The sequence below is a fragment of the Ogataea philodendri genome (assembly GCF_020536065.1).
Source record: "Ogataea philodendri strain CBS6075 chromosome Unknown scaffold20, whole genome shotgun sequence".
NCBI classification, from domain to species: Eukaryota; Fungi; Ascomycota; class Pichiomycetes; order Pichiales; family Pichiaceae; genus Ogataea; species Ogataea philodendri.
The window spans coordinates 88,772-114,021 of record NW_025764096.1 but is presented as its reverse complement, the minus strand read 5'-3'; the positions used below and the strand labels follow the sequence as shown (position 1 = coordinate 114,021).

At 48.0% G+C, this 25,250-nt stretch overlaps 19 protein-coding genes across 19 annotated transcripts; 11 read left to right on the top strand and 8 right to left on the bottom strand.

Moving 5' to 3' along the window:
* Nucleotides 1-1,394: 1,394 nt before the first annotated feature.
* Nucleotides 1,395-2,264, top strand: OGAPHI_005392 (uncharacterized protein; the record flags this gene model as incomplete). The annotated part of the gene is made up of 1 exon (XM_046206571.1): nt 1,395-2,264. One exon carries the CDS (start codon nt 1,395-1,397, stop codon nt 2,262-2,264), a length of 870 nt encoding a protein of 289 aa, XP_046059825.1.
* Nucleotides 2,265-2,268: 4 nt separating this feature from the next.
* OGAPHI_005391 (uncharacterized protein) lies at nt 2,269-7,236 on the bottom strand (the record flags this gene model as incomplete). Its single annotated transcript, XM_046206570.1, has 4 exons — nt 2,269-3,878; nt 4,068-5,544; nt 6,078-6,549; nt 7,178-7,236. 4 exons carry the CDS (start codon nt 7,234-7,236, stop codon nt 2,269-2,271), a joined length of 3,618 nt encoding a protein of 1,205 aa, XP_046059824.1.
* On the top strand, nt 5,751-7,361 carry OGAPHI_005390 (uncharacterized protein; the record flags this gene model as incomplete). The annotated part of the gene is made up of 1 exon (XM_046206569.1): nt 5,751-7,361. The coding sequence occupies one exon, from the start codon at nt 5,751-5,753 to the stop codon at nt 7,359-7,361; it is 1,611 nt and encodes a 536-aa protein (XP_046059823.1).
* A 179-nt stretch (nt 7,362-7,540) lies between these two features.
* Nucleotides 7,541-8,860, top strand: OGAPHI_005389 (uncharacterized protein; the record flags this gene model as incomplete). Its single annotated transcript, XM_046206568.1, has 1 exon — nt 7,541-8,860. The coding sequence occupies one exon, from the start codon at nt 7,541-7,543 to the stop codon at nt 8,858-8,860; it is 1,320 nt and encodes a 439-aa protein (XP_046059822.1).
* Nucleotides 8,861-8,896: 36 nt separating this feature from the next.
* On the bottom strand, nt 8,897-10,414 carry OGAPHI_005388 (uncharacterized protein; the record flags this gene model as incomplete). The annotated part of the gene is made up of 1 exon (XM_046206567.1): nt 8,897-10,414. The coding sequence occupies one exon, from the start codon at nt 10,412-10,414 to the stop codon at nt 8,897-8,899; it is 1,518 nt and encodes a 505-aa protein (XP_046059821.1).
* OGAPHI_005387 (uncharacterized protein) lies at nt 9,327-10,420 on the top strand (the record flags this gene model as incomplete). Its single annotated transcript, XM_046206565.1, has 2 exons — nt 9,327-9,464; nt 9,647-10,420. 2 exons carry the CDS (start codon nt 9,327-9,329, stop codon nt 10,418-10,420), a joined length of 912 nt encoding a protein of 303 aa, XP_046059820.1.
* A 914-nt stretch (nt 10,421-11,334) lies between these two features.
* OGAPHI_005386 (uncharacterized protein) lies at nt 11,335-12,198 on the top strand (the record flags this gene model as incomplete). Its single annotated transcript, XM_046206564.1, has 1 exon — nt 11,335-12,198. One exon carries the CDS (start codon nt 11,335-11,337, stop codon nt 12,196-12,198), a length of 864 nt encoding a protein of 287 aa, XP_046059819.1.
* A 5-nt stretch (nt 12,199-12,203) lies between these two features.
* On the bottom strand, nt 12,204-14,492 carry OGAPHI_005384 (uncharacterized protein; the record flags this gene model as incomplete). Its single annotated transcript, XM_046206562.1, has 1 exon — nt 12,204-14,492. One exon carries the CDS (start codon nt 14,490-14,492, stop codon nt 12,204-12,206), a length of 2,289 nt encoding a protein of 762 aa, XP_046059817.1.
* OGAPHI_005385 (uncharacterized protein) lies at nt 12,472-12,813 on the top strand (the record flags this gene model as incomplete). Its single annotated transcript, XM_046206563.1, has 1 exon — nt 12,472-12,813. The coding sequence occupies one exon, from the start codon at nt 12,472-12,474 to the stop codon at nt 12,811-12,813; it is 342 nt and encodes a 113-aa protein (XP_046059818.1).
* Nucleotides 14,493-14,519: 27 nt separating the features above from the next.
* OGAPHI_005383 (uncharacterized protein) lies at nt 14,520-15,179 on the top strand (the record flags this gene model as incomplete). Its single annotated transcript, XM_046206561.1, has 1 exon — nt 14,520-15,179. One exon carries the CDS (start codon nt 14,520-14,522, stop codon nt 15,177-15,179), a length of 660 nt encoding a protein of 219 aa, XP_046059816.1.
* Nucleotides 15,172-16,335, bottom strand: OGAPHI_005382 (uncharacterized protein; the record flags this gene model as incomplete). Its single annotated transcript, XM_046206560.1, has 1 exon — nt 15,172-16,335. The coding sequence occupies one exon, from the start codon at nt 16,333-16,335 to the stop codon at nt 15,172-15,174; it is 1,164 nt and encodes a 387-aa protein (XP_046059815.1).
* A 122-nt stretch (nt 16,336-16,457) lies between these two features.
* OGAPHI_005381 (uncharacterized protein) lies at nt 16,458-17,600 on the top strand (the record flags this gene model as incomplete). The annotated part of the gene is made up of 1 exon (XM_046206559.1): nt 16,458-17,600. The coding sequence occupies one exon, from the start codon at nt 16,458-16,460 to the stop codon at nt 17,598-17,600; it is 1,143 nt and encodes a 380-aa protein (XP_046059814.1).
* Nucleotides 17,601-17,628: 28 nt separating this feature from the next.
* On the top strand, nt 17,629-21,825 carry OGAPHI_005379 (uncharacterized protein; the record flags this gene model as incomplete). Its single annotated transcript, XM_046206557.1, has 4 exons — nt 17,629-18,648; nt 18,920-19,273; nt 19,420-21,140; nt 21,228-21,825. The coding sequence occupies 4 exons, from the start codon at nt 17,629-17,631 to the stop codon at nt 21,823-21,825; spliced, it is 3,693 nt and encodes a 1,230-aa protein (XP_046059812.1).
* Nucleotides 17,638-19,188, bottom strand: OGAPHI_005380 (uncharacterized protein; the record flags this gene model as incomplete). The annotated part of the gene is made up of 1 exon (XM_046206558.1): nt 17,638-19,188. One exon carries the CDS (start codon nt 19,186-19,188, stop codon nt 17,638-17,640), a length of 1,551 nt encoding a protein of 516 aa, XP_046059813.1.
* On the bottom strand, nt 21,153-22,826 carry OGAPHI_005378 (uncharacterized protein; the record flags this gene model as incomplete). The annotated part of the gene is made up of 1 exon (XM_046206556.1): nt 21,153-22,826. One exon carries the CDS (start codon nt 22,824-22,826, stop codon nt 21,153-21,155), a length of 1,674 nt encoding a protein of 557 aa, XP_046059811.1.
* A 159-nt stretch (nt 22,827-22,985) lies between these two features.
* OGAPHI_005376 (uncharacterized protein) lies at nt 22,986-23,918 on the top strand (the record flags this gene model as incomplete). Its single annotated transcript, XM_046206553.1, has 1 exon — nt 22,986-23,918. One exon carries the CDS (start codon nt 22,986-22,988, stop codon nt 23,916-23,918), a length of 933 nt encoding a protein of 310 aa, XP_046059809.1.
* Nucleotides 23,039-23,281, bottom strand: OGAPHI_005377 (uncharacterized protein; the record flags this gene model as incomplete). Its single annotated transcript, XM_046206554.1, has 1 exon — nt 23,039-23,281. One exon carries the CDS (start codon nt 23,279-23,281, stop codon nt 23,039-23,041), a length of 243 nt encoding a protein of 80 aa, XP_046059810.1.
* On the bottom strand, nt 23,915-25,189 carry OGAPHI_005374 (uncharacterized protein; the record flags this gene model as incomplete). The annotated part of the gene is made up of 1 exon (XM_046206551.1): nt 23,915-25,189. One exon carries the CDS (start codon nt 25,187-25,189, stop codon nt 23,915-23,917), a length of 1,275 nt encoding a protein of 424 aa, XP_046059807.1.
* OGAPHI_005375 (uncharacterized protein) lies at nt 24,285-24,710 on the top strand (the record flags this gene model as incomplete). The annotated part of the gene is made up of 1 exon (XM_046206552.1): nt 24,285-24,710. The coding sequence occupies one exon, from the start codon at nt 24,285-24,287 to the stop codon at nt 24,708-24,710; it is 426 nt and encodes a 141-aa protein (XP_046059808.1).
* Nucleotides 25,190-25,250: the final 61 nt, after the last annotated feature.

Here is a 25,250-nt window from a genome sequence, read left to right as displayed (position 1 = left end):
ATAGAGCGTGCTTAATGCCCTTATGTTGCGAACCCGATGCATTTAGTTTTCTCGTAGGATTCCGTGCATTCAAGTTTTTCGTCAATACGAGATTTAAAAACCACAATGTAGAGTGTGATTCAATGGCTTGATAATGATTTCAAACGCAATTGATCAGCAGAAATGGATTCTTTTAGTGGATAGATTGTTGGTCGTGAAAGCAGGATGCTGATGATACTTGTCTATTTTTGAAATTGAATGATAGCATTTTGACTAAGATCTTGCAAGTGCTACAAATCGGAATTCGATAGCTCTCTCAGATAGCTAGCAATTCAAATATTGATACTATATGTAAGCCAGTAGCTAATAATACGCATTTCGTTGTAAATGATCTAGATCGATATTGGTAGGTAGTGGTATTCAAAAGTAAAATTGGTACTGATAAAGGTTATTCCCAATACTGGTTGCATAAAAATGAATCAGCTGCTAAGTGACTAGTTGATTACTATACCAAAAAGGACATTGATCCGGATAGACCTATCATAATAGATGAGGCTCATAAATCTGAGATCCATGATGAGACTCGGCAGTCAATATTTGCAGGATAATCTCTGTCAGTTAATTCACTCTCTCTTTCTCTCTCCCTGTTTTAGAGACATGTTCTTTGATGCGTCAAAATTCAAGTTTTCAGAGTTTGTAAACCATTTCTTAACAAAGACACCGAATATTTGGTAGCCGGGAAAACTCTTGTCTCGAAATTGTTATTTCACCCTGTTGGGCTATATTCATTAAACTATAACAACGGCGATTCATGTGAGTGTGGGTATTTCCGGGTTGACAAGCTTCCTTTTTCCACGTATGTCCATCTCCCTCTTTTCTATTTTCTACTCTCATATTCGACTATATGATCATTTCAATGACGAATCCATTACCGGTCCTAATCTCGGTTACACGTTTTCAGAAGGATTCTTTCAAGATCAGACTCTAGACCTGCTGACGTGAAGATAACCTAAGACATGGAGCAATTGTGCGGCCTGTCAATGAAAGTTGCATCCAGAACTTGATCAATGCCACTAATTGTAGCTTTAATTTTCCGTACTAATAAATTATGCCACCTCAAAAATTAATCGTACGACCCTGACGCTCCTCCGTTTCAAATTCCAACTCACAACATTACGCCCACTTATTCACCAGTAAGGCCGATCTAGATGGCTAAGTTCATGTGTTTTCCCCTTAAAATCACTCACCACCTAACACCTCGGTGGCCTCGAGTTTTTCTCGGACCCTTCCCGAGCTCCTCGGGGTTCGGTCAAGGCAGTGCAAGCACTCCCCTGACCGTGCCCGCCCCTTGGGCTTACCTTTCTCCTATTTAGATGCGGTTTCTTCCTGCGCTAAAATAATTATTGACTTCCATCATGACTCCTTACCAGGTCCTTAACACAGGTGCACGTATTCCCCAGGTCGGTCTCGGCGTCTACAAAATCACCGGCCCAGGCTGCTCGAAGCTCGTTTACGCGGCCCTTGCCGCAGGATACAGACACGTTGACTCGGCTGCTTTCTACCAGAATGAAGCTGAAGTTTGCAAGGGTATCAGCCAATGGCTGGCCGACAATCCTGGAACCAAGCGTGAAGACATCTTCTATACCTCCAAGATTTGGGACACTGATCACGGCTATGACAAGGCCACCAAAGCCATTGCACAAGCCCTTGAACGTGCTTCCCCAATCGGCTACATTGATCTCCTGTTGATTCACTCGCCCCAGTCAAACTACGAAGCCCGTCACGGCACCTGGCTTGCTCTTCAAGAGGCATTCGCTAAAGGCACCGTCAAGAACATTGGCGTGTCCAACTACGGTATCAAGCACCTCGAGGAGCTGCTCGCTTATCCAGACCTGAAGGTCAAGCCAGCCATCAACCAGTTTGAGGTGCATCCATGGCTTGGTCGTAAGGAGCTGATTGCGTTTTGCCGTTCAAAAGGCATTGCAGTTGAGGCATACTCTCCGCTTGCCAGAGGCCAGAAGGCAAACGACCCTTATGTTGCGGAGATCGGTAAGAAGTACGGCCGCAATGCAGGTCAGGTGCTGATCCGCTGGTCGGTGCAAAACGGACTCATTGTGCTGCCTAAGACCGCCACTGAGAGCCGGCTCGCTTCGAACCTCGATGTTGACTTTACTCTCTCGGACGAAGACTTTGCTGCGCTGTCTGCTCTCGACGAGCACTACGTCAGTGGCTGGGATCCAACAACGTACCCCCTTGACTCAGAGGCGACTTTAATTTGTACGTAAGCGTCTAGAGATATATCTGCATCAGTCCTTCCCGGTTCAGCAGGTTATCGAGCCCAGGACCGGGGAAATCTGGTGTTCCCCAAGTTTCTTTAAGAAAATCTCTCATTCGTAAAAAGCATTCCATTCTGAGCACTTTTGCCGCAATGTTGATTCTTGTGAGAACATAGGACTGATCTTCTTGGTCAATAACAGCTGTACTTGCAACTGCAAAAGCCCACGTTGCTACTCCATTGACCAAGCTTGAGCTACCCACCTTTTTCAAAATCGAAATGAACTTGGTGACGGACTTCTGAATTTCTGGGTCTGACGAGCCAATTTCGGAGTAGAGCAGTTTTGTGAGGAAAATAGAAGACGCAATGGCTAGCAGCTCGCTGACAAATCCGCTTTCTCTTATATGGTCCACCGAAGGTTTTTCCATGGGAAGTGCTCTTGGTAGCAAAACGGGAGCAACATAGTAAGAGGCATACCGCAAGAGATGTTCAGCGATTGAGCGATTCTTTTCATCCAATGGGTAATGCAGAGCGATCCAGCCTGTTTTCGCAACCAGCTCAATTGAGGTTATTGAAGCACCAGTGACCGGATAGTTCATCCATGGAACAGGACAATCGAATATAAACCCTTGCATGATTGGGCGCAGCTTCTCAAAGACCACAAAGGGCGAATCCAGCGACTTGATCACAGATTTGTCGCATGATAAAAGTAGCACAGAATAGTTGAACAGAAAACTGTCCACCAGCAGCCGCCTCGATGCGGCAATTGATTTAGAATCGTTAATTGGGATCTCGAAGGACGGATCAAAATTCATTAGTTGTGCGGGATTGGATATAGGTGATGAAGAGTTATTAGGCTGATCTGCCAGTTTTTGTGAGATGGTTTTCGAAATGTGGACCAGTGGATTGTCGAGCTGCAATTGTTTCCTATCGGGCTTTTTTTGACTAACTGGTTGGCCACTGTTAACGTACCACCAGTACTTAATTAGATTATAAAAAGTCTTCAATTGGATGAGACTTGAGTTGCGATCTTTGGGAGAATACCAGATCTTGACGGAGAATAACATGACAACTATCAATAACCATTCTTCCGTTCCATCAATGAGATTTGAATCAAATTGTTGCACTAAAAGTGACATACACCTCTCTTGAAGTGAATCGGCTATTGGCTTATAGCTTTTATCCTCAAATGCCAGAAATGAGGCTCCACAGGAATATATTGCGAGTCTAGTTAGTGGGTGAGACACCACATAGGGTAGAACGACAGAATTTGGTAAAAGTTTCCGATGGCAGTGCTGAGGCGAAGTGGCGATCATAAAACCTTTTGCAAATGCATATAGAAGATATTTTTCTGAGTTGCTGATAATGAACCCGGGCCATTCGAGAACAACAGAGCTTAGGACCAATGGCTGCTCAGTTTTGCAGGTTGATGGTGCATCACTTTTGATTAGCTTAAACCTATCCTGCTGTTGTAAGAACTGACTTTGAAAGGCTTTCCGAGGCGTGAAGGTGCTCTTGTGAGATAAAGATGTTTTTGAGCTAGGCCAGACACATACTAGCTTTCGTTTTTCACATGCGTCGCAAGCAGGTTTGGTCTCATCACACTTGATCTTACGCTTGCGACCTGATATGTTAGTCTCCTTCTCTGCTCTACTTACAGCAAAAACACCCCGACTTTGTTCTTTTCATTGGCGAAATTTAAAAGTTGCAAAGCTCAAAATCAAATTAAATATCTTATCAGAATCGCTTATTTAGGAAATTCTCGGCAATTTTCAACCCAGGGTCTGCACGATTTTTTGGTATCTGGATTTACTTGCAACTCTCATCGCTTTCCCCCACCACACCATTACTAAAAATGTGGCAGTGCAGCCCAGACAGATAAAGGCTGAGACGATAAAGCAGTTTTGGTAGCCGAGATTCGTCACAAACGGAGTGATGGCGTAATCCATTCCAAAGTTCATTCCGTTTCTGACCATGATCACAACCGTCATTGCCGCAAAGTTCATTTCCTTGTAAGTGTCAAGAACGTAGGTTAACGATCCAACAATACCAAACATTGTAGTTCCTGCCATTAATCCAAGACCCACCAAGCATCCAAACCAGTGGATATGGTGAGCTGCACCGACTCCCCAAAGTATCAGCGCACAGGGCCCGACAATACAGTACGGAGCCAGAATCCAGAGTCTATCTTCTGCCTCGGATCTTCCGCTTCTTCTCTTGGCCAACTGTATTTTGGCCATATCCGAAAGCCATCCAGTGACCGGATACAAAATAGCGGTAAAGATGACTGGGCTTAAGTAGGCCAGTCCGCACATACTGGAGGAAAAATTGTATGGCTCGGTACCTAATATAGTAGCCTCAGTACCGTTCAGCACCGAGTACCAGAACAATGTGACCCCGTATAGGAACCCGCACCATAGCACCACCGGAAATTGAGCCAAGCAGAATGGCGCAATAAAGTACTGCAATAATCGGTTCTCTTTCTTGACTCCACCTGTTATGCGCAGTTTCTGCACAAAAGACTTCTTTTCGCTCCAGCTTCCTTGATCCATAGATCTATCATAATTAGTCTCCTCGAGGAAAAAGAAGATAAATACGAAACAGACTGCACCGTAGATACAGGCAATCCAGATTGACCATCTCCATCCAATGGCGTCTGCCACAAGTCCAGAGAACGCTGGGGCCAGGAAATTTGACGTGGCAATTGACAATCCATAGGCACCAATGTATCTACCTCTTTCATGTTCAAAGAATAAGTCTGTGACGGAGACTTCCAGTAAAGTCTCAACTGGTGCGCAAAAGAAACCACTCAGGATCTTTGATGCAATCCAGTGACTTCTTGACTTCACGTACGGCTGCCAAAGAGTGAACATCACACTTCCAAGAAGAGAGATGAGATAAACCGGACGTTTTCCGTACTGCTGAGCTAGCGGCATGAACACAAAATTTCCTATACCCAAGAACAGGAAACAGTATCCCGTTCCTTCGTTCAATTGGGCCAGCGTGACATTGGTAGCTTCGTCTTTGGCAATATCGAGAAAAATCGAGTAAACGCAGCAGAGAGGAATTGCTCCTCCGTAAATGAAAACCAGCAAACAAAACAAATGAAGCCATTTTCTTTGCTTACTCCAATTCAAAGGGTCCTCTGGGTCATCCGACGGAGTTGGAATCAGGATTGTTTCGTCATGGGCATCATGATCCACAAGGTGGGAAGTACCTGGGATCTCCCAGTTGTCAGAAGCGCTTTCGAGCTCTGCAGTTGGGATTTCAGTAAAGGTAGGTTCAGCTTGCTGTTTCATTGTTGCACCTTGAGTAGCTACTCGCTGCCTTTTTATTTTGAATTACTTTGATTGATAAGCTGCCGAAAATAGCCCGTTTGGGAAATTTTACATGCAAGATAAGACTCACGAATCTTGGCTGCCATCCATTTTGGAGATTTTCGGCTAGGCAGATATTATAAGTAGGGAGCAGTCGTCATGACATCTAGCTCATCAAAATGTGGAAAGTGAAAGCAACTGAGAAAAGAGCAGCTAGGGAGGCATGTATTCCTAAAGAATGGAAGTTTGAAAGTCCGTACTCCGAAAAGGATGATGTGTCTGTGGTCGACCTTGTGCCAACTCACCTAAGTGAGAAGGAACTAGAGATTACCAACATCACTGACCCTGAAAGACTAGCTTTGAAAATTGCAACCAAACAGTACACTTCTAAAGAAGTGGCGCTTGCGTTTTCTCACAGAGCAGCTGTGGCACACCAGTACACTAACTGTGTCACAGAGTTCATGTTTGACTATGCAATCTCTAGAGCAGAGTATCTGGACGATTACCTTGAGAAAAATGGCAAAACGGTCGGTCCATTGCATGGCTTGCCAATCTCTTTGAAAGATTCGTTCAATGTGCCAGGATACGACTCTACAATCGGATACATCTCGTACATTGGCAATAAAGATACCAGGGTTCAGTCTAACCTGGTCACACTGCTGCTCGACCTGGGAGCTAACTTTCATGCGAAGACAAACATTCCCCAAACTCTGATGACTGCAGACTCTGAAAACAATGTCTTTGGCAGAACTTTGAATCCCAACAAGCTGTCGATGGGTGCTGGTGGAAGTTCTGGCGGAGAAGGTGCTCTCGTGAGACTCCAAGGATCTGCCATTGGAGTCGGCACAGATATTGCTGGCTCGATTCGTATTCCTGCCCTGGTGAATGGCACGTACGGGTTGAAACCAAGCATCAACAGATTGCCATATGGCAACCAGACAGGCAATAGCGAGTCGCCAATGTATCTCAGTTTTAAGCCTGTTCTTGGTCCGTTATCAAACACAATGAAAGGTATTGAGTTTTTCTTCAAGAACGTCGTTTTGGCCAATCCGTCAACTTACGACGACTTTGCCTTGCCAATTCCTTTCAACACGAAGGATGCACAACCTGCTGAAAAGCCATTGAAGGTTGGATTGATTTCGACAGACAGTTACATCCCCGTGCATCCACCAGTTACCGAATTCCTTGAAGATGCTGCTGCTAAGCTTGGAAAAGCTGGCTGCCAAATCGTGAACTTGAACGGCAAAGTGGCTACCTTTTGGGAAGGCTGGACCGTGGCTTGTGGGTTTTATTCTGCGTTTGTTCCCAACGATAAGACCTGTTATGACTCTGTCAGAAAGTCTGGAGAGCCATTAATCAAGTCCATTGTCATTGATGAAAATTCAGAGTACAGACCAAAAACACTCCAGGACTACTCCAACACTATCAAGGCAACCACTCAGCTCTACACCAAGTGGATGGAGATTTTCCGGGATATTGATGTGCTGATTTGTCCTGGCAACTGGGGGACTTCCGCTCCTCATGACAAGTATTCTGGGTGTCCATACACCTCCATGTGGAGTGTGATTGACTTCCCAACGATTGTCATTCCATACGGAAAAGTTACCAAGGATTACCCGGGAAAGCACGAAGTTCCTGAGGGATTGCAGAGATGGATGCCGGCATTCGATAGCGAAACGTACCAGGGCATGATTGGTAGCGTCCAAGTGGTTGTTCCGAAACTGTGTGAGGAAAAGCTGTTGTCGTGTGCGACTGCAATTGATCAAATCCTACACCCTGAAAACTATTAGGAACGGATACGTGTTTAGCCAGTAAACAGAAGAGAAACAATGTGATTTGTCTTGAATGAGTCAGTAGAGGGATTAATTTTGCAGATGGCATTTTCTAATCGGTTAATTAAAAATGGTTATCTTATCCGCGCAATGATAAGATATATAAACGTGGATCTCATTCCACAATTTTTCAGGCAATGACCACCACTAGCTCATTTCCTTCTGAGAAGACAACCCTGTCCTATTGGATGGGAGAGGCAGATAGACCGCTTGCAAAACATAGATCCACCGAAGAACTCCCAGAAGAAGTCGATATTCTTATCATTGGCTCGGGTTTAAGTGGTGCTGGAGCCGCATTCAACTTGTTGGTCGAATACGGCACCGATAAGAGTGTGATGTTGTTAGAGGCCAGAGACGTTTGCTCCGGAGCCACTGGAAGAAACGGTGGCCATATGAGAAGTTATTACTACTTGAAGCAGGATGAGTACGTGAAGAACTTTGGCGAGGAAGTTGCCGCAGATCTTTGTATGTTCGAGCACTACGAACTCGACAAGATCGAGGAGTTGACCAAGAAGTACGACATTGACTACAATTTTAAACGCAGAAGGGCTTTCCACGCCTATGAGGATGAGGAGGCGGCTGCTACCGGCCAACGTGACTACGACGCGTTTGTGAAGAATCCGTTTATTCCACAGGATGTCAAGGACAGCGTCAACGTTGTTTATGGAGAAGAGGCCCAGAAGGAGTACAACACCGTCAAGCTTGGCGGATTTACTCCTGCTTCGTCTTTGTGGCCATACAAGCTTGTCACTGGACTATTGAAGGTTGCACTTGAAAAAGGCTTGAACTTGCAAACCAATACTCCAGTTAGAGAGCTGGACCTTCTAGAGGACAAAACATGGTTAGTAAAGACTCCACGTGGTTCTGTTAGGGCTAAAAAGGTCATTGCCACTACCAACGCATATACGCGTGCTATTTTACCCGAGTTTAACGATAAAATTACTCCATTGAAAGGAGTGGTTTCTCACTTGAAAAGCGAATCTGGGAAAAGCCTGGACGTGAACATGATCCATCTCTTCAGCGGGGAAGACGATTACATCAGTGTTTGCCACGACGGGTCGTTGATCATCGGAGGTGGCGGGGAAACGTACGAGGAGTCTCCGAACAAAGAGATGATGGTTGACTGCTTGGACGACTCGTTCTTCCCGGACGAGACCGGCAAGTACTTTGTCGACTACCCCACTCGGAACTACAAGTCGCTGGCCAATGAGAAATTCGTCAACGATTACACTTGGACAGGGTGTCGGGGATATTCGTACGACGAGTTCCCTTTTGTCGGGGATTTGTCTGAATTTGGACGCCCGAATCTATACGTGTCTGCGGGGTTCAGTGGCCATGGTATGCCCCGCGTTTTTAGCTGCGCTGCATATGTGTCGGAGCTAGCCATCGGAAAAAATCCTACAGTGAAAGTTCCGGCCCCATTCAAAGTTTCTGCGGAAAGAATGAATAAGGAGTAATCAAGCATATCAATAAATATATTATACTTCTAAACCCTAAACCTGGCTCTCCAGTTCCCGCTCCTCGCGGTTGTGAGCGTCCTCCTCTTCCTCGAGGTTATGTGTAAGCGATGCCATCTTGTTTTCTGGACCAACCAAAGTGATCAAGAAAACATAGGCAAACACAGCACCGACAAAAATAGCCATCACTCTTGCGTAATCCTTGGTAGCTTCGCCCTTTTTGTTTGTGTATGGGAACGACTCACCGATGGTCGACTCGATCGTCGAAGATGCAGAAGATGCAAGGTTACCCAGCTGGTAAGCCACACCAACGACAAACGAACGGAAGTCTGGTGGAGCCAACTCAGACAAGTGGATTGGAATCACACCCCAAGCACCCTGGACAAAGAATTGAAGGAAAAATGCACCTGCGTTGATGGCAGACCCAGAAATAAATGCCCATGGGTAAATCAGCGCACCACCACCAATGCAGCAAATAAGAATCGATAACCGTCTACCGACAAAGTTGGACATGTGTCCGACTATAATACCTCCGACAAAAGCTCCAATGTTGGCAACACAGTTGGTCACAGTGGATCTATTAGAAGAGAAAACGTATTCTTCTGTAAGCATGGTTGGATAGAGATCTTGGGATCCGTGAGACATGAAGTTGAATCCAGCCATGAGCAGAACAAGATAAATGATCATTAGCCAGTAAAGCTTCAATGAAGCCTTGACTTTTTGGAAGAAAGTCTTCTGCGGAATGTTGTGCTCAATATTGTACTTTTCGATTTCCCTTTGACGCAGGAAAGCTTGTGTATCAGGCAAGCAAAGTCTAAAGATGAGAATCACGATAGAAACGCTACCACCCAACAAGTACAAACTCTTCCATCCCATCTCGACGTTGTCGGCAATGGCTCTGGTGAAGACAACAGCCAAAAGGTATCCGAAAGTGTAACCTTGCTGCAAAAGACCAGAAATGAATCCTCTGGCCTCGATAGGACAGTCGTCCAAAGCGGTAGCGGCAGCATTTCCGTAAATACCACCCAACATGATACCGAAAATGGCACGAACACCCAGGAACTGTTCGTAAGTGGACACACCGTAGGTACCAAACTGAATGCAAGCCATCAACAGGATGTTGAGACACAAAGGCCATTTTCTTCCGTATCTGTCACCGAGGTAACCAAACACGACACCACCAACCGATCTCAACATGAGCACCAAGGTGATACCCCAGGTGACCTGCTTGACGTTCTTACCGAAGTAATGGGCAAGTGCAGTAGCATTGAGCGACACCGAGAAGAAATCGTACGCGTCCCAAGTCCATGCCATGAAGGCCGAGGCGAACATAATCCACTGACGAGCAGGGATCAATCTAAGACCTGGCAATGGGTTCAGCAGGTGTCTGTTGGCCCTCATCATGGCCTTGGAAGGAACAAGGTCTGTGACTCTTGTTTTAGCATAGTGAGAGATAGAAGCGAGAGAAAGGCTCACAGGACTGACGACTTCAGCGTCCAAGTCGATGCCTTTGTGGTTTTCCTCTTTGATCGACACGGATTCTTGGTCGCTCATCTGTGAGTTTCGAGATAAAAAGATTTCACAGCGAAGTATCGTGATTTATAGTATCGTGATACAGGAAGCAGACTGAGTGGGGGGTGACACGCAGGTTGACTTAACGAGTTGCAGGACTTGAGTTACGTATCTCCACAGCATTGCATATTTCAGTCCGAAAAAGGTCCGACTATTGTTAGGAATAATTTGTTGCTTGGCGACTCCAATTGTTTTCCCCAAATGCGCATGCCTCGGAGTCAGGACCAACGGAAAAAGTGTGACCAATAGTGAAAAATTTGCTAATGTTACTAATATCCAACAGCCAGAAAAAGATAAGCAGTCACTGCTGAATTTTCCGCGTTTAGTTAACGGTTGAACTGCAGCTCTTAGTTTCCTTTCGGCATTCTGGCTATATGTGGCTTGCTGTTCACCTCGAGAGGGGAAATATGTATGGCTGTAACTGGTAGTTTCCCGCCTTTGTTTACCCGGTTTCGGCCGCGCAGTAATAAACTTTCCAGGCTGTGCTGCCCGGAGCTGTGGGGAAGTGCCTGCTTAGCCGTTGGTTGCAACAGTGTAATGATGTAATCGCGGCGATCTTCCAACTTTAAGCCAACTTGCAAGAGGTTTCCTACGGTGATGTCGGGGTAGTTGTTCTGTGGGGTTGGTTTCATGTCTCGACTGAAACCAGCGATCTTCAAAAACATCTCTACCCGGGCTTGCTGACATATTTTATTTTGGACCCCGAATTCGGTGTCTAGGTGGTAGCCGAGTGTACGGATATACCACTCTATCACCGTTAGCGTGGCCTGGAAACTTCTATTGGATGGCGGGTAGCACCATGTTCACCTTCATGGTGTATTTGCATTAATAATCAGGCTTTTTCCAACGATATAAAAGGTGTCGTTGTAGCCTATTCCTGCCACTCATCAATTTAATAAATCATGTCTAGTATTAAGCAAAAGATCCTCAATAACGGCAACGTCATCCCAACTGTCGGTCTGGGAGTTTATGAAACCGACCCTAAAAAGTGCACAGACCTGGTGTACGAAGCATTGAAGGTTGGCTACCGTCATGTGGACTCTGCTTCCATCTACAAAAATGAGCAAGAAGTTTGCGATGGTATTTCCAAATGGCTCAAGGAAGACTCTTCTCACAAAAGAGAGGACGTTTTCTACACCACCAAGCTGTGGGATGCAGATCATGGATACGAGCCTGCCAAGAAGGCCATCAAGTTGATGCTCGAAAAGGCCAAGGACATCGGCTACATTGATCTGATCCTGATCCACACTCCTAAGACCAGCTACAAAAAACGGCACGGGGCTTGGAAAGCGCTGGAAGAGGCCTACGAGGCAGGAACCGTCAAGAACATCGGTATTTCCAACTACGGTATCAAGCACGTGAAGGAAGTTCTCGCGTACCCGGACTTAAAAGTTGTTCCAGCAATCAACCAGGTGGAAATCCATCCTTGGCTTGGAAGAAAAGACCTGGTGGAGTTCTGTCGGCAGAACAAGATCACTCCTGAGGCGTACTCTCCTTTGGTGAGAGGCCAAAAGATGACCGATCCCTTGTTGCTCAGCTTGGCCAAGAAGTACAACAAGAGTGCCGGTCAGATCCTCATCAGATGGTCTTTGGAGGAAGGTTTCATAACTCTTCCAAAAACCGAGACCATGTCCAGACTGGCCGAAAATTTTGACGTTTTCGACTTTGAGCTGTCTCCAGAGGACATCAAGACTCTCTCGGACTTGGACGAGTACTACATCAGTGGCTGGGATCCAACTATCTACCCATTGGATGATGAAAAATGAGGCCTTCACAATTGAGGAGTGATTCTATCTAATTGTCCAAGGATGATTCTGCAGTTGTTGACGACTTGCTCGTCCAGCTGGTTGTTGTTCAAAATGATTACCAGACATTCCTGTATAGTTTGAAACTGACTGAAAAGCGTTTGCTGTAATAGGCCACCGTCGTATTGTAGAATAGTCTGCAAACAGGTCACCACTGCTTCCATCACAAGGTTCTCGTAGGTGACCAGCAGCTGTTTCAACTGTTGAATAAGCACCAACGTAAGTTCGCGGATCATGTCCAGCACTTGGATCGACGAAGGAATGCCACAGTCCAGGATAAGAGCCAGCGTTTTCAAAAAATGGGCATTAAGTATCGCCGAGAAGCTGCCGACTTGGAACCCAGACTGCGTCTTGGAGTCGACAAACTGCCAAACAGAGACCAAAAGAAAGTACATTTTGGGCAATTGGTTGTTGATGAATTTTGTATCTTTGGTTTTCACTGGTTTCTTGTTGGTTAAACGAGCTGATATCCGTGTCACTGTTCCTGTCAGTTGGAGTGTTTCCAGGCCATCAGAGATATTTTTAAGCTCCTTTTTCGTTTCGCCAGGCTCCTGCTCGTATTTGAGGAACTGCTGATGGATATGTTCGGGAAGTTTCTGTGCTCCCACGTTGGGGACTGGATCTTTGCCTGCAATGAACGAGTCGTCTATTCCGGACCGTTCACGAGCAGTCAGGCTCAAACAACTGAGAATCAATATCCGTTTGTTGAGCGACAAATCGCCAGTCACAAAACATTTGATCAAGAATCCAGTGGCTTGCTCAAAGTCCCCAACACAAATAGCAATACAGCACGAAAGCCGCCACGACTCAAACTCCTCAAACTTGTAGGTGTTTGGTAGTCCCAGGATAAGGTCCAGCAGCGACTCGCTATAGAACTCAAGCTCTTGCGAGTGGAGCTTGGTGCGCACCAGTGGAGCCAAGATCTTGAACACGGCCTGGTGTTTCTCAAAGGCCAGCTGGTCGGTCTGCGACTCGGCCTGCAAGTAGGAAACCACTTCCTTCAGGTACACTGGGTTCGGAACGGTTTTTCTAGGCGGGACGGTATCGTCATCGGAATCTTCTGGGTCGGAGTCGATCGTCACCGGTGTCGGTTTGATTATTATGTGCTCTTGCGCGAGAGTCTGGAGCTGTGTGGACTTTTGGCGAACCAGCACGAACGCCTCTTCCAATGAACAATCGGCAATTGGTTTTTCCAAACTGGCCATCAAATTGTCTCTGTCTCTGTTGTGTTCATCGATATTAAACATGGGTTTTCCGTTGAGTCGTTGATAAACCACGTCGCCAACGCACATGCCCAGGAACCGTATTTTGTTGGTGTTTGATTCCAGATGGTTGCTAATAGCGTTCAGAAAGACTGGACGAGTCGAAATGTCCATTACTTGGGCATTGTCTAGTCGCATCAGCAGCAGAAGCACAAAATTTGTGAGCCGTTCTTGCTCACCTATCGGGGTCTGTTGGATGTACGATTTGAGAGCAAACAGGGATAGCTGTTTTTCCAGCACCAGTTCTGCATTAGTCATGAGTCTGGTAACCACTTTCTGTGTGTGCACCGGCGATTTGGTAACCATGCTTGCAACCAACGGCCAGTCGTTTATATTAAGAATCTTGAGCAGCTCCAGAAAACCAGCAGCGTTCGACTCGTCAATGCCACCATCAACGGAATGGAGCAGCTGCTGCAAAAACGTGTAATCTGGCTTCCTGTTAAACCTCTCAACCAACGAAAGAAACACCTCTTTTCTAAAATAGTCCACCTTCTTCATTCGCAAGCACGAATTGATAAATCTCCAATCCACTTTGTTTCGCAGCGCAATCTCCAAGAGCCATTCTGGATACAGATCTGCTACCGTGGATATTCTGCCGCTGTGCAATTCCAATGACGCGCGATTGAGCGTCTCCATCACTCTCACTGTTAAAAGTCCTCGTAGTTCTGAGAATTCTCGCTCGTTTCCCAATATTCCGTCAAATTTAGGTGAGCTGACAATATCCGCCAGCAAGTCGCTGCTATTCTCGTTGACAGTCTCTCTTGTTTTCACGAGCAATTGACTGATTCCAACCCTACAACAGAGTAAATCAACCGCGAGCGCACGAACCTCCGAGTCAACCACTCTGTAAACCGGGAGGATCTGGTCTATCAACGCCACACAGATCCGCAGTCGCTGTGTATCTTTGTCAAATCCTTGTAACCGCCGAAGAAGTCTCGCCAAGTCCGAGGACCCGGACTTGAGCTCCTCCATTAAGGAATCAAGATCCATCATATTTTTTTAACTTAATTTTTTCCCCTAATGAACCCTCTTGTTCCGTTTGATCACACATACATTTTGTATGAGGAGTCCAGTCTGTTCAGTCTGGCAATTGCCATTTGCTCACTGATTCCAATACTCATCCTGGTGTTTCTGTTTTCGGTGTTCGTCGCTACAAGAGAGATCGAGTGCTGTTTACTGGCTGGAGGCCAGGTGATTAACGATGCGATCAGCAGTATCATCAAGAACCTTTTGAAACTCGACCGGCCCTCGCGTGGCCAGATCTACAAGAAGGACGGCAATCTGTTGTACGGCATGCCGTCGTCTCACTCACAATTCATCGCATTCTTCGTCACCTACATGCTTCTGCGAATATTCCTGCAATGGCCCAACCAAATGTCGATCTATCAGAAAACTATCAACGCTGGCATCCTGATCGCGTTCCAGGTGGCCATCTGCTACTCGCGTCTTTACTTTGAATACCACAACCTGTCCCAGATCTGGATAGGCACACTACTGGGCCAGCTGTTGGGAAGTCTGTGTTTCCTGGCTGTGGGACTACTCAGAGATCTAAACGTGATCAATAGGGTGCTACAGCTGAAAATATGCAAACTGCTCTACATAAAAGACTCGCTGCACTCGAAAACACCGCTCAAGACGTTTCAGCAAGAATGGGAGGAATGGAACAGCCAGTTCAGCTAGACTCCTTCTTGGATGCAAGTTTCGGTGGAGCAGGCACTTCACCGTGCTCGAGTTTCCGGTCGCCATCGATTTCCTTCGACTTGGCGGTCTCCTCCTCGAAGTAGCTGGACAGGTCGCTCGCGGCCACGTGTTTCGAGGCCTTCTTGCGTCTGGCTGGTGGCTCTGCTGGGGTGTTGGCAAACGAAGGGGCCTGCACTGCAGGCTGCAATAGGTTAGCAGGCTCGGCTGGAGCGTCTGGTTCTGCGTTGAATAGCACGCCTCCCGGAGCCAGGTCCACGTCGGACTCGTCGTCCAGGTCGTTGTGGCGCAACACCTCTGGGATCCTGTGCAACAGTCCGTACCCGATGTCACAGCCCAGCAACCCACGGCCGCCCCAGGTCTCGTTCGGATACACCGTCACGGGTCTCACGGAGTCGTAGTCATGGTTGTACACGTACAGTACGACCGAGCACGGGGTCGCGCCCGCCGTGGGGCTTTGCTGCCACTTGGTGTATATCGAATGGATCACCCTGCTCAACAGGTCTTCTCCGCCAGTAGCCAACAAACCGCCCTCGCAGTTCAAGATGTACTCGTCTGGCATGATTCCGGCGTGGTACGCCGGCGAGTTCGGGTTCACGCGCATCACGTGCCACACATAGCCAACAACGTTCAGCGGAGTGAGCTGCAAAGTGAACTGGAGCCGTTTGAACGCAGAGTTCTGGATCACGTGTTTCGAGTCCTTTGGCGCCGAGATGCTGATATCGTCCAATTGCTGGTTGTTTTCTGCGCTGAACTCGTGGTTAGGCACGGTGATTTCTCTTTCAACGCCGCCTTTACCGCTCCACACCCGGAACACTAGATCGGACTTGTTGGTGTTCACTTCGTACGCGAGGAACTCCAGCAGCTGCGAGTAGCCCGTGGACGAATCGTGCTGTGCGTACGGGTTGGAGTCCTGCGATTCGCCGCTCTGCAAAAACGAAACCACCTCGTATCCGTTGATGGACAAGATGAAGTCGAACCAGCTCTGGAACCCATACTTCTCTGCCACCGAGTCCTTGTCCACAGACACCACGCGCAGTCCCATTGTGTGTTCGTCGATACCGTTTGAGTTCACGTTCAGATAGTTTGTTGCCTGGGTCTCCAAAGTGGAGACCAGTTTCTTTGCAAAGCCAAACATTGGAAAAATGCCAAATTATTGCTGGAGAAAAATATTTCAGAAAATATTTCAGAATTAAGAGACCCAGCGCAAACTTCCACTTGGCAGAGTTCTGGCGTCGAAACTTGTCACGAACTTTCAGCATGACGTCCAAACTGCATACCGAGGTCCTCAAGGTGGACTCGGGCTCGATTTCGTTCAACGCCGACGGAACAGCGGTGGATATCTCCGATCCTGAAACCAGGGCCAATTTGCAAAAAGCAGCAGATATCCTCAATACCACCAGCCACGCTATAGGATTTCCTTCCGAAACTGTCTACGGGCTCGGGGGCTCGAGTCTGAGCGACGAGTCGGTCAAGTCCATCTACGCAGCGAAAAATAGACCCGCAGATAACCCGCTAATCTCGCACGTCTCTTCGATCAACCAGCTGCAAAGAAAGCTGCTGGTTCCCGGCCAGAAAATCCCAGACATCTACGAGCCGCTGATTGCCAAGTTCTGGCCCGGTCCGCTGACCATTCTGCTGCCCATGCCTGCAGACCTGACCAGCTCTCCGATCTCGCAGCTGGTCACCGCTGGCCAGTCCACTTTTGCCGTGCGAATGCCCAAACACCCGGTCGCGCGCGCACTAATACTGTTGGCGGACTTGCCCTTGGCTGCTCCGTCTGCAAATGCGTCCACAAGACCGTCGCCAACCACGGCAGCACACGTTTTCCACGACTTGCAAGGGAAGATACCTTTAATTTTAGACGGTGGTCCGTGCGACGTTGGGCTCGAAAGCACCGTCGTGGACGGTTTGTCTGACCCGCCGATGCTGCTGCGCCCGGGTGGAATCTCTTTGGAGCAGATCAAACAGGCCGGCGGCCCAAGATGGAGCAACATCGTGTTGGCCAAGAAAACAGCAGGAAAGCTCGAGCCGGTTAGAACTCCAGGAATGAAGTACCGTCACTACTCGCCAACCGCAAAAGTGGTGCTCTTCACCAACTGCGGCGACGGGAAACAGAAAGTCGGCGACTACATTGCCGAAAACAATCTCGCTGGTAAGAAGATCGCTTTGCTTCGAACGCGCAATTTTGCAACCGCAGCAGAAATCAGCCCGCTCATCACCTTGGACAGCCCGCTTGGCCAGTCCGGAGACGAAATCCAGCACAACCTGTTTTCCTCGTTCAGAGACCTGGACGACCAGAACTACGACTTTATCCTGGTGGAAGGTGTGGACGAGACAGACGAAGGACTGGCAATCATGAACAGACTTAGCAAAGCAGCCAGCGAAACTATAAATGGCTAACTTTTAATTAAAACTCTTATTATGTACTATGAACACATCACAATTCATCGTGAGCACCATTGTTGGTCTCGGTGGACTCCTCTGCTTCCGGCTCGGCAGCCTTGGCGTCTCTAATCTTCAAGGCATCAACTCCAGTCGAACCCTTTTCCTGGATGAAGTTGGCCAGAGCCTCCAAGCTTCTTTGTCCCTCGTAACTGATTGGCTTAGAGCCGTCAGCAGGGTACAAGAAGATGGTTGGGTATCCGGTGATCTCGATACCAGAAACATCGTTAGCGGTGTGATCGATCTTGGCAATAACAACCTTCTCGTTGGCGTCGGAGTCGTTCTTGTACAGAGCAGCCAGCTCCTCGTAAGTTGGAGCAAGTCTCTTACAGTGGCCGCACCATGGAGCGTAGTATTCCACCAAAACGTCCTTCTTCTGTTGCACAACCTTGTCGTGTTCGTATCCGACCAAGTGGTAGACAGCCTCGTCCTGGACCTCTGGGATAGGCTCGCTCTTGACGATCGGAAGAGCCTTACCGGCCTTGAACTCCTCGACAAACTTAGGAATGTCGGCGTAATTCAGAGCCTTGTCCTGGGAGATACCGTACTTGAAGTTGCCCTCGAGGTCGTGGATGACAAACAATGGGAACTCTTCCTTCATGTTCAAGTTCTTGGCGTGCATTCCGTACTTCTTAGCCTCCAAACCAACAAAATTGATCTCGCCTCTAAACTTCTTGGCGAGCTTGATGATGGCATCGGAAACGGCCTCTTTCTGGCTCTCGTCGTCCCAGAAGAAGTAGGCCAATGGGAGCTTGGACTCCATGTACGACTGGAAAGTGGCTCCGCTGATCTCGCCAAACAGAGGCTTGGTCTCGACGCCAATGAAGCTCTCCAAGGTGGCTTTATCGATGGTGTCGCCCTTGAACAAGGAAGCGTCTTCAGTCTTCTCGCCCGGTCTGAACACAACGTACGCAGGAGTGGACTTCTTGCTGGTGTACTTCTCAACGTACTCTGGGTTGGAGGTCGAGACAAACGAGAACTCGTTTCTGAGCTCGTCGGCCAGCGAGTAGAAAGTTTCGTTGGCAGCAGGCTTGAAGTCTGGCGGAAGAACCTGCAAAATCACAGGCTCACTCAGTTCGGCAAATGTATCTAGCAGATCGGCAGAGTCCTCGATCGCAGAAACAGAAGGAAGAGACTGCTTGGTCATGTAACTAATAATACTCTCCTCCTCTCTTTGTCCCAAGTAGTCGGAAGAGTTGGTGGTTCCTCTAAACACCTTGAGAGTTGGGTATCCACGGATTCCATAATCGGCACAGAGATCTCTTTCCTGAGTACAGTCGATCTGGGCGAGCTTGATGTCCTTCTCAACAAGCTTGTCAGCAGCAGCGCTGAATTTTGGACCAAGACTCTTGCAGTGGCCGCACCATGGAGCGAAAAACTCTGCAAGAACAAGCGGGTTCTCCTTGATGAAAGATCCGAAGGTATCGGCCGTTAACTTAACGACAGCGGAGTCTGGCGACGCAATAGCCGCGTCGTCGGCACCTCCTTTGGCAACAGCCAACATTGCCAACACAGAGGTCAAGATCGAGACGTTGATGAACTTCATGGTGTCTGATGTGAAAAATAAATTGGTTAAGCCTGTTCGGTACGTGTCGAAATTATTTGCGTGGCAAAACACGCACGTGAACGCGGTCCCGTGAAAATATGGGGAAGCGAAGAAAATGTCAAGCCTCGCCGTGATTAATAATAGGACGTTACCCGGACCACGGGGGTTGTCTTAGATAAGATTTTGGGTAAGGGGCTCCTTTGTTTTATGTGAATTTCAATGTCTCCGAAGAGAAAGATATCTGTTGCAAAGCCTGCGGATCAGGCATCTTCCGATTCGGTAGACACTGCGATTCAATCGATCCTCCAGGACACGCTTCCCGGGCTGAGCCGGGACATCAATTCCATTAAGAACGACCAGCTATTGCTTGTGATTATCCAGTATCTGACTGGTTTAGGGGGCCCATTTTCCGAAATCGCCTCCCAACTGTCTCAGCTTACCCATTTACGGGTGACCAACACTCACTTGACTCAATTCACTGATATTCTGAAAAATACAGAGGTAGACTTAGACAGCCCCGAGTCGGTGAAGCTGATAGACCGCAACTTAGAGCACTTGGTGGACAATGCAGCGCAGTTAGCCATCGTCCAAGAAGACGTACACATTGTCATTAAAAAGACGTTGTTTCTGGAGAGTTTAATACTCAAAAGAGATAACAATCGTGCACTCCGTACATTAAGGACATTGACAGCAGATTACCCCAAAAACGAAAAGGTTGCCTCTTTGAGCAAGAAATTGAGCACGTTGCTGGTGAACTTCGCCGAACAGCTCGAGTTGGTGGACTTTACCACGAAGTCCATGCTGGAAGAGCAGGGGTGGCAGATCGGAGGCAATTTCGAGACATCCAGAGAAACGTTGGTGAGTGAGGTGTTGGCGTTGTTGCCAGCGGATAAAGTTGTGCCTCCAAACCGACTAGCTGAGCTGATCACACAGGCGTTGTCGTATCAGCAGATGAACGATCCGTACTTCATTCCTACCGGTGCTTCTAATCAGTCACTCACACTATTAAAGGATACAAACAGCTCCACAAAGGGGCAGTTCCCAAAGAACCTGAAAGCCCGGCTCGAGTACCACGATAATGAGTGCTGGTTCGTCAAGTACTCCAACACGGGAAAGTACATGGCCACTGCCTCTGTGGACAAATCGATCGTCATTTACGATACACAAACTTACAGGCTGAGTAAACATCTGGTTGGACATGGGAACACCATCATATATCTGTCGTGGTCGCAGGACGACACTAAATTGATCACCTCGTCGTTTGACCAAACGGTCAAAATCTGGGATATCGAGTCCGGAAGCTGTATCTCAACCATTTCGGACCACGACCTGTTCAACTCAAATGTTCGCATTCGGTCGGTGGAGTTTTTCCAGAATAGCGATAACTTTATCATTGGCTCCCCAGATAAAAAGCTTTGCATATTCAATATCGATGGAACTTTGGTTCACGACTTCAATATATCCCATCGAGTGGAAGACTTGGCTTTGGTCAACGACGAGAAGTTGCTTGTTGTCACACACTCATGCCATCTGATTGTCTATGATCTGACCATGTCCAAGTTTGAGGTTTCCAGCATTGTCAATATTGGAAAACAATTGACTTCAATCACCGTCACCCCAGACGACCCTGACCACTGTTTGATAAATGTCAAATCTGACGAGCTGCAACTGTGGAACGTCTCCAATCTATCGAAACCGTATCTGGTAAACAAATACTACGGACTACAGCAATCGGACTACATCATCAGAGGGTGCGTTACGAATAAAAATCTCGTTTTAAGTGGAAGCGAAGACGGTCTCATTTATGTCTGGAACAAGAAGTTTGGTAATCTTATTGACTGTCTGAAAGGCCACAAGTCTCTGGTTAATTGCATTGACTGGAAACGCACTGACAACGACGAGTACGAGTGGGCCAGTTGCGGCGATGACGGGGTGGTAAACATATGGGGGATGTAATTTTACATTTAGTCCACTTCTTCCTCTTCAAGAACGTTTGCTTCTTTGATCCCACGATCAACGTCCACACCGTACCAGAACAGCGGCACAGCAGCGACCAGCAAAAGAAAGAGTACCCAGAAACATTTGCGGATATCGTGTGTTCTGTCGATGATCAGTCCGACCAAGAGCGGGCCCACGATCGAGGAGCCTTTGTCGGTGATGCTGAACAATGCGAAAAAGACCGACTCTTGGCCCTTTGGAATCAGCATCGAGTACAAGCTTCTGGAGATAGTGGCCACGCCTCCTAGTGAGAATCCATACCAAATGGCCAGAAAGTACATTTCTGTTGCGTGGTGGAGCCCCAGGGACTGGATGAAAAAGCCAATGATTCCATACAGAGGAATTACCGAGGCCCAAACGATAATGAGCACCATGGTTTGTTTCAGGCTGAGCTTGAAGTACGGCTGGATCACGTTGGGAAGCAGCACGGAGCCGCCGATGGCCGAGATCATGGTGAGGATTCCGATCTGCGACAGCTGGAGCGTTGTCATTTGCAGGTCTGATTTTGCGAAGAGGATTGCGGTCGAGTTGATAGTTGTTAGCGAGTCTGAAACGACAAACCATCCAACTAGAAATGCAGTGATGTCTTTGAGCTGCGACGCGGCTTTAGCTGCAGACAGTAACGTTCTATATCCATGAAGAATATACGCTTTGATGACCACGAGCTGGTACTTTAAGTAGCCGAGCAGGTAGTTTGGCTCTGACGGGCTTGGCGGCACTGCCGCAATGAGCAGTTCTTTTGAAGGGCGCGACTTGAGCAGGAAATGGATTGGCAGCTGGAACACGAGCCACCAGAGCCCCACAAGACCGATCACGAGCTTGAGCGGATAAATAAGCGAGTCCACGTTTGGGTTGTTGCGGACATGCAAGATGACCAGCATGGTGATCACCTGCATCAAGAGGGCCGAGACGTAGCCCGCAGCGGCACATGTACCGCTGATTTTCGACGAAAGCTCGCCCATCTTGGCGAGTTTCTCCGAGGCAGAGTGCTGGATCGAGCGCACTGTGGGGTGATTGTTCACCAGCAGTGACAGGAACGAGTTTCCGCACACGTTGACTCCACCAAACGCGCTGTTTGCGAGGATGGCCAACAGCGACGCCATGTAGTAGTTCTGGGGCCCGAGGAGCCAGTAGGCCATGGTGAAGAGGCCGCCCACGACGCCGAACCCGACCAGCATGGGTTTTCTGTGCGATCCGCGGTCTGCGGCCCCGGACATCGAGATGACCACGACTGTTTGCACGAGCACCGAGACAGAGAACGTGTAGAGGGCGTAGGAGGAGGTGTCGATGTAGAAACGGCCGCCCAGCAGCGGCAGGACGCATGAGTCGCCCTGGGAAGCGAGGGTGGCATTGCCGACGGAGTCTGGCGGGGACGGCAGCGGGATGGTAGGGTCGTGGAGGCCGTTGCACGGGGTGAGTTTGTCGCTGAGCCGCACGCCGTTGTCGCGGGCGATCTGTTCAAGCAGCAGTGGGACATACGTGCCCACCACGCTAACGATGAACGGCTCGGCTGCCCAGGAGTATAAACACCAGCCAAACACCTCAAAGTCGGTCACGTCGGCCTGTTTCGGGTCGTTGGGCAGAAGAGCCACCGGATTGGACTCGGTGTCGGACAGGTCGTCTAGCAAAGGTTCGTTCATGGCCAAAGATTGGAAACCGGGCCTTGAGTCTTGTTCTGCACGTTTAATAGTAAAATTAGATAATATTTAGACTCTGTCAATTGTGGTTGCGGGTGGGTATTAGGTATATAGAATTTCGTGAAGGAAAGTGGCAAAGAAAATAAAAATACATATTTAACCATGGAAAGACTTCAATCGTTGCTGGGATCCAGAATGGGAGGTCTTGGCGGTGCTCAGCAGGGCGACCAGCCGGCCATCGACAATGCGGAAACCGTGTATATCTCGTCGTTGGCGTTGCTCAAGATGCTGAAGCACGGCCGTGCAGGTGTTCCTATGGAAGTGATGGGTCTCATGCTGGGAGATTTCATTGACGATTTCACAATCCACGTGGTGGACGTGTTTGCGATGCCCCAATCGGGAACAGGTGTTTCTGTGGAGGCCGTGGACGACGTTTTCCAGACCAAGATGATGGACATGCTCAAACAAACAGGCAGAGATCAGATGGTGGTGGGATGGTACCACTCGCACCCGGGATTCGGGTGCTGGCTGTCGTCTGTGGACGTGAACACACAGCAGTCGTTCGAGCAATTGAACCCGCGCTCCGTTGCGGTTGTTATAGACCCTATCCAATCCGTGAAAGGTAAGGTGGTGATAGACGCATTCAGATCGATCTCGTCGCAGACCTTGATGTTGGGCCAGGAGCCAAGACAGACCACGTCCAACGTGGGTTTGCTAAACAAACCAACAATCCAGGCATTGATCCACGGACTCAACAGAAACTACTATTCGCTTAACATCGACTACAGAAAAACCTCAAAGGAAACAGACATGTTGTTGAACCTGCACAAGAAAGAGTGGACCTCCGGACTTAGAGTGCACGACTACAACGACAAACAGTGTAAAAACTTGGAAGGGTCCAAGAAAATGGTTAAAATTGCCCAGCAGTACGTGGAAAGAGTGGTGGAGGAAAAAGAATTGTCTGAAGAACAGCTCAAGACAAGGTACGTTGGAAAACAGGATCCAAAGAAACATCTTGGCGAGACCGCAGAGTCTCTGATTGAGGAGAATACCGTTTCGATCACCGCTGGAAATGTGAATAGATTAGCCATTTAATGCATTTTCCCCCATACTTGCAAGTACGTTTGGTTCAGAAAAAGCAGGTCTTTCTCGATCGGTTCCACTTTTAGGTCGTTCATCTCGAGCCATTGGTCTCGAAGACTGTCCCGGATTTGCACTTTATAGTGTGTTTGGTCGGACTCGTCCATGCTATAATTTTCGTCTTTACCTGCTGTAAAGACGATGTTGGCGAGCAGTTCGTATTTCTGGCCGCCGACGACCAGTTGTGACGGGTTGAACTTGACAATTGTTGGGTTAATGTTCGAGCCGTGGACTCCAGCGATCTTTTTTGAGTCGTCTCTTCGGTGGATGTAGAGCGTAAGAATCTGAGGATATTTGATGATGTTGTAGTTTGTACCCTTGATGAGGTCTTCCAATGCGATCTGTGGCACTTCCAGACGCGCGCCGTCTTTGAAGAGCGTAACTGGTGGCAATTTCAAGGTGATCATCCAGAACTTTGACTTGCCTGCCTGTGTCCTAAGTTTTCCTTGGAATATCGACGACATGAGCGGAGTTTGCAGTTCTGTGGTGAGTTCCTTGTCGAGAGCATTTAGTAGCCACACCAGAAAGTCCCGCGGCTCACTTTGGTGGTTCAAAGAGAACTTCTTGTTGGTCAATGTTGAAATGTACTGTATTAGTTCGTGCGAGGATATGTGGGCCTTGAACAAGTTTGGCGAGTACATCTTGCGCACAAGCAGTGACAGTTTGGCTGCAAGGTTGGTCTTGTGCAGTTTGGATGGATTCAGTAACAGGAAGTCTCTCAATGGCTCGACATGGGCCAAACATTGAAGAATCACGTTGGCATAGTCGTTGACACCAAAATTGTTCAGGCCAACAAACCCGGGAATGTACTTTCGTCCATTAAGATCATATTTTGGTGTTGCGTCCTGATATACAGCAACAAGGTCGGTGTATGTCGGATTGATCAGGGTTCGTATGTCTTTTAGTGAACTAGCTGTTTGTTCGTCTAACTGGTAGTTTTCGGGCAAAATGTAGAAGTTCAGTGTGTCGAAGCTCACAAATACGTGGTGGTCCTCGTTGATCGAGTGCAGGAAGCACTCCGAGTCCATCGACCGGCCCCTGAAGTACTTGTTGCACACAAGACATCCATAGATGTTGGTATCAGAAAGGGACACGGAACACACCTTTTCGTAATCAAAGTCCAGCACGTTTCTGTTGATGGTGTCCAGATACAACGTCGGGTCGGGTCGGGTATCAAACCGCGTCCGTTTAGACTCCCCATTGGTCTCTGACTGTCTTCTCTTCATAAACTGTTCAATACTTACGTAATTTTTGTGGGTATCTTTTTTTTTCTTGTTGTAATCACAA